Raw genomic sequence first — 15,013 nt, forward strand, 5'->3', positions numbered from 1 at the left:
CCGCCTGCCCTCGCTAACTCCGCACACGCGCTCGCCCCTGACTCCTAGGCGAGCAGCGCTGTCCGCGGGTTCTCCGATGCGCTTACGGGTTGCGCCGCCGCGCTACTCAACGTGGCGGTGTCCGACGTTCCGCTGCAAGCGCTGGGAGCTTCTCCAGGAACTGAATTGAGCGATTACATTCTCTAAATTTGGTTGCCTGAAGAATCTTCCCGGCAGTCCACGGAGTGAAACGTCAGAGGCAGTGTACCGAACAACACACAGTACTTGCCGAGCGTACATCTGAGAGATATTGTTTTGAGAGTTACATTTAAAAAAGATAAATAAATGCTTGTAGTTCAGGAGTAAACTTACCGTTGGAGGGACTGCGATTTTCGCCAGAGGTGGGCCTGTAATTCCTGTCATTTGATGTATCAGTGGAGGGATTAGAAGATGTGAGAGGTCTTCCGGCGAAACGACTTCTGGACCCTTGCCACTGTGGTCTGGCTGGCTGCGACGGTGACGATGACGAAGATGATGACGACGACGATAACGAAGATGACGGGTAGGAGGGATTTTGCCTGGAGGAGGTCGAAGAGGGAGCGGCCCGGGAGGCGGATGTTCCTGTAGTCCTCGAGGCAAACGGAGACAGAGACCTCGAAGGCATCCGAACGGCTGAACTGGATGATGACGATGTAGATGATGATGATGATGATGATGAAATTTGCGGCTCAGGTGGTGAAGGCAAATCGTCCCTTTCATTGGCATACAGGCTGGAGGAAGAGTGAGGCCTGGTGGCCCTTTCCCGCGACGATTCTGCCAATGAACTGGAACGTTGGGACGACGGCGAACCTTTTGGGAACCTTTCGGAACTCGATGGCGAAGACGCCAACCTCGGCGACTCCGAATCAGTTGATGTCACAGGTGCCAATGAATAGGCACTGGAAGAGGATGACGATGATGATGATGACGACGACGATGATGATGATGGGGATAACCTTGATGAGGAAGGCACGCGAGAAGACTGCAAAGCACTGGAAGCGATTCGAACGTTCGCAGCTTCCCCAGGAATTTTGTTTCTTGTAGAAGTGGGCGAGTGAGCAGGATTCTGGGCAGAGGGGGAAGATGAAGAGGTTCGCGAATTTGCCGATGGACTTAACGAGGTGCCTGCGTTTGGCTGTCTGTTAAATTTCAACGCTGATGATTCTGATGTCACAGATGCTGATCTTGACGCTGCTGCTTGAGAAGTTGCCGCTGCTGCTGATGTCGATGGCAATGATGATGATGGTGGTGGAAATTTTGACGATGATGATGAAGTTCGGGGCAAATGTGATGATGTTGAAACCGAATTAGATGATGATTTTGCTGGAGACAATCTTGAGGATGGTGATAATGATGATGAGGAGGATGACAGAGAATTCTGTGACGATGATGATGATGACGACGATGACGCTTCCTGTGAATCTGAAGTTCTCTCCCCGAAAGAAACTGTCTCTGAGAAAGACGGGAAAATATCTCTGTTCAGTGGTGCAGAGGATGCAACAGGGAGCGACTCAGGCTCATCAACAATTTCGTATTCCCTGCTTCCAGCCCTCTTGGGTGAAGAGGCCTGGGGCGGCGTGGACGATGACGAACCTAATTTGTTATCTGTCGATGAGACTGTTGCCGGTTTGTTGTCAGGCGCTGGCTGAGAAGATCTTAGCCCCGGTCTGGAAGATGAAGCAGAAGAAGACGAAGACGACGTTTGTCCTGGTCTTGAAACAATTCTTCTCGGATACGTCGACTGCCCTGGTTGAACAATCCTCCTGTTCTTGCTGACAACTGCTGCTGATGTCTGTGGGGATATGTGTTCTGCCGGCAAACCGCTCACTCCTGTTGATGATGATGATGATGACACAGGTGACGATGAAATCCTCGACTCCTGCCTAGAAGACGTCCGCGCATCTGTTAACTCTCGGGCAGCGGGAGACCGCCGCTCACTTGAAGATTCGGCTTCCGCGGAAGACGAGCTGACCGCGCTCACGGCTGCAGATGGAAAGGACACAAGTTCGCATTAGGGCAACAACAACAACAACAACAAAAAGCGAACGTCTTCGCTGACTCGCCGTTGACTCGCAAACGAGCTCAAGAAACCCGGAGCAGTTTGTGCAAAGCGCGCAATTTTCAGTCAGCTGGCCATCCGTCGAGATTAGGGCGAAGCGTTTCTAAGTCGTGAGCCATGACACATGCCTGGCGAGCACACTGGCGCTGGTGAGCGAAAAGCATTGGGCGGCTGATGATGTCGATACGCATCCGGCCCAGGCGCAGCAATGATTGCACAGCTGTGCACCGTGCAACAAACCAGGATGCTGTCACCAATCAAAAAACGAGCAAGAGCTGTTACGGTTCCTTAGTCTTTGCACTTTGTCCGTTTAGTTAGAGACAAAGAGGGGGGGGGGGGAGCGTGCGGGTATAGCCATGCGAGCGAGCGCATCGCACGGGCAGGTGAAAACCAACTCTTGCCGCGCAGACGCAAGGCCGACGGCGGTCGCTGGAATGACGGCAGGATGGATGCGATGCTGGCGGTGACCTTTTAAGGAAATGAAAGTGCAAAGAGTGACGCCGCGGCTCCTTGCATTCACCGCGAGCGTCTCAGACAGAAAAAGAGAGAGACGTAAATGGAAAATGATATTCCATCGGTCATGCCGGTTTTTTTTTGTCTTTACAAATCCCCCTTGCAGATATATGAGAGAGATGTAAAACATTCGTACAGAAAGGAGGTTTATTCGTCGGGGGGGCGGGGGTGGGTAGGCGCATTGGGTCAAACTCGAAGTGAAAGCCGTTGCCGCCCGGCATGCGCTCCGCCATTCTTCCCGTCCGTGCGGTACCATCGGCCGAGGCCCTCCTTACTTGGCGGCAGCACGAGGCTCAGGGGCTTAGACAGCGGGCCCTGGCCACGTCGGTTGGCGGCACGAACGCGGAAAATGTAGCGCTCGCCGGGCGAGAGGCCCCCTATGGTGCCCCGAGTGACGCCGCCTGGGAAAGTGATCACTTTGCCACTGAAGGGCCGGAGTGCCGGCGTGTAGGAAACCGTGTACTCTGCGAATGGGGCGGTTGGAGGAGGAGCACACGGGGAATGGGATGGGTGGCAGGGGTTGGGGCATGAGCAGGAGAGGTCGTTTTAGATGGGGGAAAGGTGGTAATGGAATTGGTGTGGGGGTGTTGGGGTGTGGGTGGGGCATGTGTGTTAAGACATTGAAGCGATGTTGGTTTTAGCCACTGAGTAGTGGCCTCAGCTGGACACAGGAAGCCCCCACATTGGTTCACAGAGCCGCTCATGGTAACGCTTTGCAGGCAAGGCCACGATCTTGTCACTGGAGGTCACGCCCCCAAAAGTTATTCCTGCAACTCAGTAATGAATTTCACTTTTTAAAAAATTACCGTGCCAAAAATCGTAGCCTTAGTTAAATATAATTAGAAAGAAAATTCTACCCAGATATTTCTTAAATACATTTCCACACCTTTAACTTTTGCAACTATATTAGCAACGTACATAGGGTGTAAAATGTCTTCCCACGGATCACTGCAGCAAGTGCTTGCCAATAGTCTCAGTTCAAATGTGAATAAGTACACAGGAAATGATTCGTCGATTCATAGACTAAACGACATTATAATACTGACGACACGTGCGTCGAGCGATACGTGTAAGAATCTATTATTTAGGATCGATGCAAATTGTACGCCACCCAGACCCACGGTTACATCCTAACGGCTTTACCAAGAGAGAACACATGAGTGAGAACAAAACGAAATGACCACACAAAATGATAGGTTCAATCCAGCTGTGTCAGTGAATCGTGGCAATTCATCGGAACACAGGCGTGTTGAATCATCGCGTGCCAATATAAATATACATGAAACGCCATTGGATAGCTCTATGTACTTGTTAGTAAAAACTTGAAACACATGAGCCATGAAGGAGGGAGCGATGTTTGAGGATTCGCAAAAGCCAAACTTTGGTCACCGCAACCCGTGCCATCTGTCGACACGTCCACGCGAGCGGAAGCGACCGAGAGACTCACAGTTGCAACTGAGCGACGGTGGAGGTACTTCCAGCAGCAGTGGCGTTGGGAAGCAATTGCAGGGCTGCACCTTGTTCCCTCTTTTTAAATCCTTTATATTAAGTTCACTTGCTTGCTTGCGCGCTTATGACCGTGCAAATCTTTCGGTCGTTTTTTAACCCACTTCCCGTGATCCAATCGAGCTGACATTTTGCACACAGACTCGTTGTGCGTGACAATTTATTTTCGTGAAAATTTTAGGAAAAAATAAATTATATTTAATTACCAATTGCTTAATGGTGGCAGGCAATCATCTGACCCATAGGTGGCAGCCATCTCAAGCCAGAGGACGAGAGGACTCTAGCCGCCACGCATATAAAGGATTTATAGTGAAAAACTTTGTTTTTACGGGTTCACTTTTTTCTTTTCAATCTTGCTGCGTGCGTCGCTCTACGCCCATACCTGTGACTTGTCCCAGCATTCCCGTCGGTGGAGTCCAGAGCACGGAAACGGAGGAGGGTGTCCCGGGCACTGCGTTGACCTCAAAGTCCTCGGGGGGCGACGTGGGTGCTGCCAAAAGGGAAAACGGCGCGAGCGATGATCGAGCGCTGGTACAAGCGAGAGCAAGAGAGACATCGTCGATCGATGGAATCAGAAAATGTATTTATAATGCAAGAGGAATCTGATGAGCTATAAAGACGTTTTTTTCACAGATGTCCAGTCGGGGCCGGGTATGATCAGGACAACAGCAAACAATACAAAAGCACGATAGGAGTGCAAAGTACGAGAAAGGTAAACAAATCACCAAAATACATACAAATAAAACTAAACCATCCCCATCCTACCAGACAAAGCCCATTGAGGAATTAACTTATTGTTCAACAGCGACCTGGCTATCACAAATGATCGCTCAACGAAGTGGCCAAATACTCTAAACGCACGTTGTTTCTAAATGGGGATGGAAAAACCGGAGGACCCGGGGGAAAAATCCACGCGACCGCAGGGAGAGAGACACGCAAACTCCAAATATACAGCAGGCGTCAGGGTCGAGATTGAACCCACGACCTTCTGCCTACCAGGCAAGGTAGTTATCATCTCGCCACCGCGGCACCTGGGGTCACAAGTGAGGATCTGGGGTTCAGACCTCGAGTGGGAGGAGATGGCTCTTTCACAAAGGGCCACGCAGAGTGGCGAGGAGAGGGAGTGGTGGCAGGTTAAAGGGACAACTTTTGTGTCCAGCCCTCACACAAAAATGAGGGCCTCACAATGGGCCTGTTTCGTTTTTTTTGTCGATTTTAAACAAGGAGACCACATGTGGCACTCTGCCCCGAGCTTCCTTGGGTCCTCCAGAAACCCAGTGGGCAGCCCTGCTGCTACTAGGTGATAAGCAGTGGTACGGAATTAAATTTTCAATGGCATGGAACTTATGACAGCCATGCGCCTATCTTTCTGTCACAAGAATGAGCGAAAACCTTATTCAACAAAATGGATAATTTCATTGCATTGCTCTCCATATCGTTTGGACGCACGCAACCTCCCTCAATCCTCCTTCGGAGTTATCTCAATGACGCTGAAGGGCAACTGCCTAAAAAAAAAAGATCACTCTGCGTGGCACTTTAGCTAATGCCTTGTCGTTAGTTATAACTCGAGGCGATGCATTATCTCCCGAAGCATCGGAGTGATTTGCGGCTGAGTAACTGCACGGTGCAAGGCGGCCAGGAGGCGCGACCGCCCTGAATTATTGCGACGGAAGACAGCAAGAGGCGGAATTCTCTTGCAGGTGCCAGGCAAGCGGCCCCGTCTTTTCGCGTTAATTAAAGAGACAATCTGCATTCCGTGACCTTGCAGTACTGCCCCGCCGACAAATTAGTCTTTCGGGGGACCACGACAAGGCTGATTAAGTGCCCCTTGTGTACGCTAACTGTTGCTACTGGCACTTGGCCTGCTTAATGCGTTAACCCGGTGTATCAAAATTGATAGATATTTTTTAAAACCAGTAATTATGCTGAATAATGAGCAGGAACTGGGGTTATTGATTCAACTATTTGGGAAAGTGGCAGAATCCACTTTCACATTTAAATGTTCAACCATTGCCTCTGTCCATATAAATCGTCAAACTGATTAACTGCGGAAGGGTGATTTAAGGTTTGCTGTGCGGTGGGGTAAAATGTGGGAACACCTTGCCACTTCCAGCCTGCCTTACCCAGTATGGAGGATCAAGCTAAATTAGTGTTTGAGGGGTCGCAACATTCGTCGAAATCTGAGCAGTGCTGGGCCCTCTTATGGCGGGACCCCGGGGTCCCATAAGCCCCCGGCTCTCGCATAAACATTCTGTTGTGATGTAAACAAAAACTTTGCTCTTTTTCACCAATGGGTTTGAAGGATGGTGGAAAGTGTTGTCTTGTTAAACTATGCCTTTAAAACTGAAAACTACTTACCTGCAGTACCTCTATTTAAATACACTATCGAAAAATGTGTTTACACCCCTCTGTCAATCATCGTGTTTCTCAGTGTGGATTTGTGAACATACTTTGTAAACAGTCCATAAAATAGTACGCGTTTTCAATGCACTGTTCATATTGTAACAAGCGTTTATACCAATGTTACTCTACAGCGTAGTGGGTCGCCGCTCCTCTTATCTGCATTGATACGAGCGGTATGTGGGGACTATGGCTTAACCGCAAAAAAAACCTATCTGCACAGATGCATACGAACAAGAGAAGTATTATAATCAAACAGGAGGAAATGACGGTGCAACGCATCTCATCTGTTAAATATCTGCAGGTAATATGATTGTCATCCTGGCTGCAGACATTGGTAGGTCACAAATAATAATGAAGATAAGAGAGCAGTTTCACTGTATAATGCATCCCGTTATGACAAATAAAGGACTTAAGTCGTGTAGGCAGTTTGAGCAGCTTTGAACAAGACTTATGATCCTGCCCATACCCGAGCATGGAGTGCATTCGCTTGTTCAGCTCTTCTGTGCATTCGTCCTTAGCTGCTGCGCTTGGACGACTGGACAACAGAACGATCTGCGCCAGGTGGGTCACGGCGTTGATGTGCGCGGTGGGACGGAGTCGCCAAAAATAAATTAACTACGATTTTGCCTTCCGTTTATTCGGGACCCCGGGGTCCCGTCATAAGGTCCAATTCTGAATAGTGAGGCATTGCTGCTGCACTTGGTGATTCTGACCACCACATTCCCATGCCCAGAGGAAAAGAGGGCCGGCCCGTTTGACAAACCGAGCAAACGAGCGTGACCTGGCTCAGACATCTCTCCGTGAATGATGTTTATTAGCCGTGGATGGGAATCAAACTTCAGGCTGCCGGGTTAATACCGCAGTGTGCTAACTATTTGCGTGACCAAGAGGGGTAGATTTAGGAGGGGGTGGAGGGTGGGGTGGGGCGAAGGGGCAGAGCAGTCCTGAAATTTGAAGCTTTTTTAAATATGGCCTTTCATAAGTAATAATAACTTATTATTATGAATATGAATAAAATATAAATTGCCGCCACTCCACCTTCGTGGTGTAAACCACGTCCTTCCTGAAAGACGTCGACAAGCATCGCCTTCCTTTCACCGAGCTCTGCCCACGAAAACAACTGAAGCACTCTGCACGAGATTCTCCAGGTCCCCCATGCCATTGCTCAAACCTTGGGGGGAGCAGTCTTCCCGAAACGCCGCCCACCACGGATCGGGTGCCTAACCCCAAAGGCCGACGTGGGAACACAGCAGCGGAAGGGGGGGGGGAGAGTGGCCGGGGGGAGGCGGGTGGGGTGGTGGAGGGGGGAATGGGGGGGCGGGACTCGGGCGTGCGCTGGATGTGCGGGGGGGGGGGGGAGTGGCCGGGGGAGGGCGGGAATGGGGGGGGACTCACGGGACTCGGGCGTGCGCTGAAAGTACGGGGGGGGGGGGGAGAGTGGCGAGGGGAGGGGGGGCGGGTGGTGTGGTGTGGTGGTGGGGGGGGGGAATGGGGGGGGCTCACGGGACTCGGGTGTGCGCTGGAAGTCCAGGGGGGGGCAGGGGAGGGGGGGCGGGTGAGGTGGTGGGGGGGGCTCACGGGACTCGGGGGTGCGCTAGAAGTGCGGGGGGGGGGCAGGGTAGGGTGGTGTGGTGGGGGGGGGATGGGGGGGGGGCTCACGGGACTTGGGCGTGCGCTGGAAGTGCGGGGGGGGTGGTGTGGTGGGGGGATGGGGGGGGCTCACGGGACTTGGGCGTGCGCTGGAAGTGCGGGGGGGGGGCGGGTGGTGGTGGGGGGGGAATTGGGCGGGTTGCTCACGGGACTCGGGCGTGCGCTGGAAGTGCGGGGGGGGTGGTGTGGTGGGGGGATGGGGGGTGCTCACGGGACTCGGGCGTGCGCCTGAAGTGCGGGAGAGGGGGGCGGGTGGTGGGGGGGGGGTCACGGGACTTGGGCGTGCGCTGGAAGTGCGGGAGAGGGGGGCGGGTGGTGGTGGGGGGGGAATGGGGGGGGTGCTTACGGGACTCGGGCGTGCGCTGGAAGTGCGGGCTGCTCCAGCGGCCGTCCCGCTCCCCCTGCGAGGTGCGCACGCCGAACTCGTAGGTGGTGCCGCCCTCCAGGTCCTCCACGGTGGCGCGGAGCTGCGACGCCGTCTGGTACTCGTACGCGCCGCTCTCGCCCCTCTCGCGGTAGCGCACCGTGTAGTACCTGTGGCGGGCACGGAGGGTGGGTAGGAGAGGGGGGGGGGGTGAAAGGTCGCAAGGGTGGCGAGCGACGGCACAGACAGCGTTTGCCACAGATGAATAAGCAACGCCGTGTCGATAGCGTCGAGGAGCATAAATTTCGATTTAAAGCTTTCGTGACTGCACGGATTCATCTTCTTGGTTCTTTCAGTAAAGTCACGTAGAATGGAAATAATAAAATAATATTTCCATTCTACGTGACTTTACCGAAAGAACCAAGAAATAATAAAATAATATTTCCATTCTACGTGACTTTACCGAAAGAACCAAGAAATAATAAAATAATATTTCCATTCTACGTGACTTTACCGAAAGAACCAAGAAATAATAAAATAATATTTCCATTCTACGTAACTTTACCGAAAGAACCAAGAAATAATAAAATAATATTTCCATTCCACGTGACTTTACCGAAAGAACCAAGAAGAAGCAGCATAAACTATCACGCAAACTCCGCTGGGCATCTTCGCAGCCGCTTTCGGCTGGCCAAAGACGCATCGAGCGGCGCTTTCAGATGCGCTGCTAACACGGCCGTCTGGAACGCTCTTCCTTCCGATATTGGGAAGCCACTGGAGCCATGCGCTTTTGAGTCATCGAGATTGACAAACTCACTTCTTTAGATCTGCTCTTTGTGTATAGTTTGTTGTCCTTCCCCTGCACCTCCAATTCGCGTGGTTGGCTACTTAGGGCGCAAAAGAAGTCCAACATGCAAACATACAAACAGGCTGGAAATCTCTCGTGTCAAGAGCCCGAGCACAGGCTATGAAAGTAAACAAAGCAGAATTGGCTGTGTCCTCATACGCATTCCTCTTTTATTCATCATACGTAAAGCCCTCTGTACATGTACCATCCTTTGCCAATCCACTGCTGGATGAGGGGCCTCCCCTACACTTTGAAGGTTGTTTCACCATAACTATCGGCGAAGGTGGGTGGAGGTTGGTGAAGGCGTGGGGGCACAGAAGTACAGTATAACAGGGAATTTTTTCCCCACGGGCCCTCTGCCCTGTCATCTTTAAAGAGGGGTTGTCTTGCTGTGAGCAAGCTCTTCAGCAGACAGCATTTACTGATGGCAAGACAACCTCTGCCTGTGACGAAATCATCCAGCATTTGTCCGATCTCATCAGATCTTAGAAGCTAAGCCTAGTAATATTGATCCTGGACAGTTGTAATATGGTCAGACACCAATCACAAATGGTTTTTCATAGATCTTTCGGCATTAAGTTGTGGGCGGCGTAGTACATTTTTTACTGTACTTCTATGCTGCCACATAAATCCTCCCCAGCTCGGCTGACCAGTACGCTTGAAGCATCGTGACCCACACGGCATGACGGGGGGGGAGGGGGCCTCATCCAGCAGTGGATCGATGATAGGGGCTGTCGACGTACACGACAACCATCTGTGTTCCTGTACCCCAGCGGCGGGTCCGGCGATGGCACATGACGAGGTGCAGGGCTCGTCTCGTTAGGTGGCCCTGCGCAGACTGTGAGGAATGTTACGAGGCCCAAGTCCGTCTGGAGAGTTTGTGTGACCGGTTGAATTTGTCTGCGAATTTTCACGGCCCGGGAAAGAACAGGCAGCTAAATAAAACCGGCGCGCGACGGCTGCTCCAATTTATTTATTGTTTACCAACGAGCCCGAGCTGGTCGCAATTACTGTCTCACTCGCGCTGCCTCGACTAATGGGTCAGCTGACCCGTTAAAAACGATGTGAACCCCACGTGGGCATCGAGCGGTGGTGTGGCTGGAGGGTTAATGGGCATCTGGGTGTGTGTGTATATATACATAATTGGCGGTTGTCACCTTGCGTTTACAACTCATCCAATTTTCATTAATATCACCTGGCACGAAACGGAAAACGTGGCCGCGTTTTCGGTTTACTCCAAGAGCCGCAGCAGATCGTGGTACAAGCACGTGCAATGTTTGAGAAGCGATGCATGTAAAATGTTCGCTGGAGCTTCACATAAATGCAGCGCGTGCATGCGCAGGCGCGTGTGCAGTGCATGTCACAGATCCCCACTTTGCTATGAGGACTGTCGGGACAATTTGGGTGTCACTGTGGATCTATTAACTCGAGCGTGGCACAATTGGGAGCGGTTGTGTCATCACTGCAACATGGTAGCATTTGTTCCTGCAGTGCAATTGTTGACCACAATTCACAAAGTACTCATTATAGGCTGAGTCGACCTAGGGGTGTCCCGGGCCACATTCACGTATTAATTAGAAGGATTGTAAGCCAGGGCTCAATTTCGAATGGAATATTTTCCATAGCCCTCAACAATCCCCCATACCCCCCCACCCTTTCCTCTGCACCCACCCGCACCCACCCCCCTCCCTGGGAAATAGGGAAATAGTTTACAGAGCCCAAACCCGGAAAAGCTCCGGTTGAAATGAAGCCCCGATTGTCATGATCCACACCCCTCGATGAGTTCGATGAATGTGTGTATGTTGAACTTCTTTCGCACCGTACGTAGCCAAGCGTGCTAATCGGAGGTGCGGTGTGGGTATGTATATTTCTTGTGATCTCTCCATTTACTTGATACAGCTGTCGTGGCTGTGACGGTTCCACCTGAAGACGGAGGCTTGTGTTGCTTCCAAAACGTCGTGAATTTTTTAATTTGTTTTATTTTACTTTTATTAATTTAATTTTTTTACCTACGTGACTTTACCGAAAAAACCTAAGAGTATGTATATTGAACTTTTTTCGCACCGTAAGTCGTCAACCGTGCTCATCGGACGTGCGGTGTATGTATGTATGTTGAACTTCTTTCGCACCGTACGTAGCCAACGGTGTTCATCGGAGGTGCGGGAAATTGCCACAATTCAGTTGTTTGCTCGGCGTCACGAAACACGATGTAGAAGGTGAACAACTAAACTTCTACTGTGCGTATTCTTAGGTTTTTTCGGTAAAATCACGTAGGTAAAAAATAATTATGAAAGTAAAATAAAATAAAAATCACGACGTTTCGGAGGCAACACAAGCTTCTGTCTTCAGGTGGAACCGTCACAGCACGATAGCTGTAGACGGAAGCTTGTGTTGCCTCCGAAACGTCGTGATTTTTATTTGATTTTTATTTTACTTTTATTATTATTTTTTACCTACGTGACTTTACCGAAAAAACCTAAGAAGATGAATCCTTGCAGTCACGAAAGCATCAAATCTAGAATTCTACTGTGCGGCCAGCAGGACCCAAGGCAGGTAGTTACCTGGTGCTCCCACTGCCGGGTCTGTAGCCCTTGTCGTATGAAGGGTCCTTCCAGGTGATGAGCACGGAGTTCGGCGAGAGGACCCTGGCGTTCACGTCCACCGGCTCGTAGAGACGGTTCACCTCTGCCGTGTACAGACATGGAAAGTCAACACGTTCGTCAATAACTCCGTGGGCCTTGAACCATTTACCGTTCCGAGACGTCTGCAAGGCGCAGGGTTGGGTGTCCCGTTCACCGCCGAATCTCGGAACGCGCGCAAGCGGCTTGGCGTTAGTTTTATCGATTGAGTCGTAGCGCCGCTGTTTTTTAAAGACATTGTACTTACTGACAAAAAATTGTTGCGAAACGACTCGCGCCAAACTGGCACACGTCCTCCCGCATGGCATTTGACTGCCGATTCCGTTCCGATGCCGTACATAGACGTGCACGTACGTCATCGGAATGGCAAAGGGTTAAAAGGAAGCAATATATAGTAGGTGATGTTTCAGGAAATGGCCCTTCTTCATAGCACATAGCAGTGGCGGCTCCTGCAAAATTTCTCAGGGGGGGCAAATGTCTGGATGATTGATAAGGTCCACCCATGCAATGAATAAATTAACAGCTTAAGCATGTAAAGGCAACTTCACTTCTTTAATATTAATGAAAAATAAAGTGACTCTTACAATACATCTTGTTTGTTTATATACTCACTATTAAAACAAACCACTCAAGTTTATTTTATTAAAGATTCCACTAGGTGGCGATAAATTATATTGTTGGATGAAACGTGCTTACGTATGATGACGTTAGCACGTATGATGACGTAAGCACGTTAGTGCATGCCCTCCCGGAAGCCATAGAGAATGCATTGCAGCGCCCCCGTTCGAAAAAAAACATCTTTGAATGTAAGTCTATGGGGCCACTCGGGGCGATTCTCAGCCGTAGTGAAATCGCCCAAAAAGAGGCGGTACTCCACAGAACGTGACATGACGCTGATTGGACTATATCCAGAGGCTGACAGTGACGGCTAGCGTGACTCTGTGGTTGAATGACATTGGTGGTGCGTCGCCCAATCGCCCTAATGAAGAAACCGCCCCTGGCACATAGAAAGCTCAGAGAGAGAGAGAGTTAATAAATTGGCACGTGAATAGTTACCAATTAATAGATGATGAGTAACATACACACCACTTAAACTCGTTATATTCATAAAAGTAAACTTCTAAAAATTTCTGTTACTACATAGAGTCAATTGTATTAAAAGTTAAAATTATAAAATATCGACTTCATCTTATTACCAAGAAATTAATGAAAAGACAGGGATGGTCAGGGGGCAAATTGGACACGAGACCTCCATTTCATTTGGAACGCCGGGGCCTATGCAAAACACGCTACACGACTGATCCAAAATGCGAAATTAACATTCACGCCAACGTGCGAAATTATTCCCATGAATCGGGGCAGGTTTTTCTCCCCCCCAAAAAGATGAAAAAAATAGCTCGGAGTTATTCTACTAGTCATAGTCAGATTTGCAAAAGAGGAGCTGTAATGTCGTTTGGTCACTTGGCCCCTGGCTGGTGCTGAGAGGCAGAAACCCACGAAGATCTGTGCACTCGTTTCATTGCCAAGAGTTCAAGGGGTTCACGTTGACCGACCTGGGCGTTAGCCTGCCAGCAGGGGGTGTGACGATCGCTACGTAGAATCCCAATTTGAGTAAAATTGCGGTGCAATCTTCGAATTCAGCAAAATTGGACCCCCACGACTCCGGCACGCGAATGTCCTTCGCTTGCCAATGACCGTCAAGTGATCTTCAAGCGACGACCGCTTGGACGTGGACGGCACCGTCCGTGGTTGCCGACGTGACCTTTGCACCCCGCAGTAATAATCAAGGGCGGCTGCTGGATTCGAACCGCGAAGCTCTGCAACGAGTGGCGAAAGCCGCTGCCGCCGCCGCTATACCGCGTCGCGTCACGTGGGCACGCGTGTGACGCACCTGACACCACCCGCCTGGTCTGTGCCGCCCTGTACACGGGCAGGCTCCGTCCGAGGGCGTTGGCGGATTGCAGAGACAACAGGTAGACAGACTCGGGCGCTGCGCACGGAGACAAAGACAGGGAATCTTCCGTGTAGCCTTTTCAGACCGTTGGGCAGGCACAGTTCGCAAACTTTTTATTTTATTCTACCAGTTAGTAAGGCTCACTGAGCTGTCCAGCTGTTTTGCAGAAGCGACCTGGAAATCACAAATTATTACTCAGTGAAGTGGCTTCTCAAGTGGAAGTTTATCGTGAAACAAATACTCCGAACGCACGTTTATTCTTAATGTGGCGGGGGGAAAAAACCGGAGTACCCGGAGAAAAATCCGCGCGACCACGGGTAGAAGTTGCAAACTCAAAATATATCGGCGTCAGGGTCAGGGTCAGGATCGAACTCGCGGCCTCCTGCATACCAGGCGAGGTAGCCACCGTCTCACCACGGTGGAGCCACAATGTTCCATGCCGCACGCTGCTACCTGCCTTGTTAAATGGTGTAACCATTTACACACTGCTGGGTGGATAGGGGTGGTTGGGGGCGATGATTTAAAGAAGCCTGCACCATTATTTTAATTGCCGTGCCGGGAGATAAAATCTGCGGTGCCCTGCTAAGGTGGGCACGGGCGTGCGAGGAGTCGGTGTGGCGATTACCATCGCAAAGCCACCCTCGGTCTCAACCCAGAGCCACTCGAATGCGACAAGTAGTATGTGATGTATTTTATCTGCACTAGAACACAGCGACGTAGTCGACAATGCGTCTATCAGTGTCGATGACAAATCGTTGGATTCTCAATCCCGTGTCAATTATCTGCCTGATTGAGATCTCCAAACACAAAACCCCACATTACTGATGGTACGGGGAGGCCTTCGTCCATCAATGCATTGCAAGAGGGACTCTATCATCATTATTATTCATTAGCGTTGTGGACTATTATAATCTCAAGAACCTTTTTCCGCGCGGTCGGCTGAGTTAAATGAGGTCACGGGCTCCCAGCTGACAGCCCACTTCACAGCCTCCAACCTGCTTCGCTAAGCCTTGCCGTGCGCATTCGGTGCGATGTCTCAGTCTCAATGAACGTTGGCGCC

The 15,013-nt window shown here is 50.6% G+C and overlaps 1 protein-coding gene across 1 annotated transcript in view; it reads right to left on the minus strand.

The window, feature by feature from the left end:
* LOC144733527 (fibronectin type III domain-containing protein 1-like) overlaps positions 1–15,013 on the minus strand; it is an 82,217-nt gene that overhangs the window by 50,876 nt on the left and 16,328 nt on the right. Inside the window, exons 7-12 of the mRNA XM_078615474.1 lie at positions 13,891–13,989; positions 11,922–12,045; positions 8,496–8,683; positions 4,479–4,586; positions 2,866–3,054; positions 352–2,001 (exon numbers count right to left, since the gene is read on the minus strand). Coding sequence (XP_078471600.1) covers positions 352–2,001; positions 2,866–3,054; positions 4,479–4,586; positions 8,496–8,683; positions 11,922–12,045; positions 13,891–13,989 — 2,358 coding nt within the window. The remainder of the gene's footprint in view (positions 1–351; positions 2,002–2,865; positions 3,055–4,478; positions 4,587–8,495; positions 8,684–11,921; positions 12,046–13,890; positions 13,990–15,013) is intronic.

This window comes from Lampetra planeri, chromosome 47, assembly GCF_965212315.1.
Source record: "Lampetra planeri chromosome 47, kcLamPlan1.2.h2, whole genome shotgun sequence".
Lineage (NCBI taxonomy): Eukaryota > Metazoa > Chordata > Hyperoartia > Petromyzontiformes > Petromyzontidae > Lampetra > Lampetra planeri.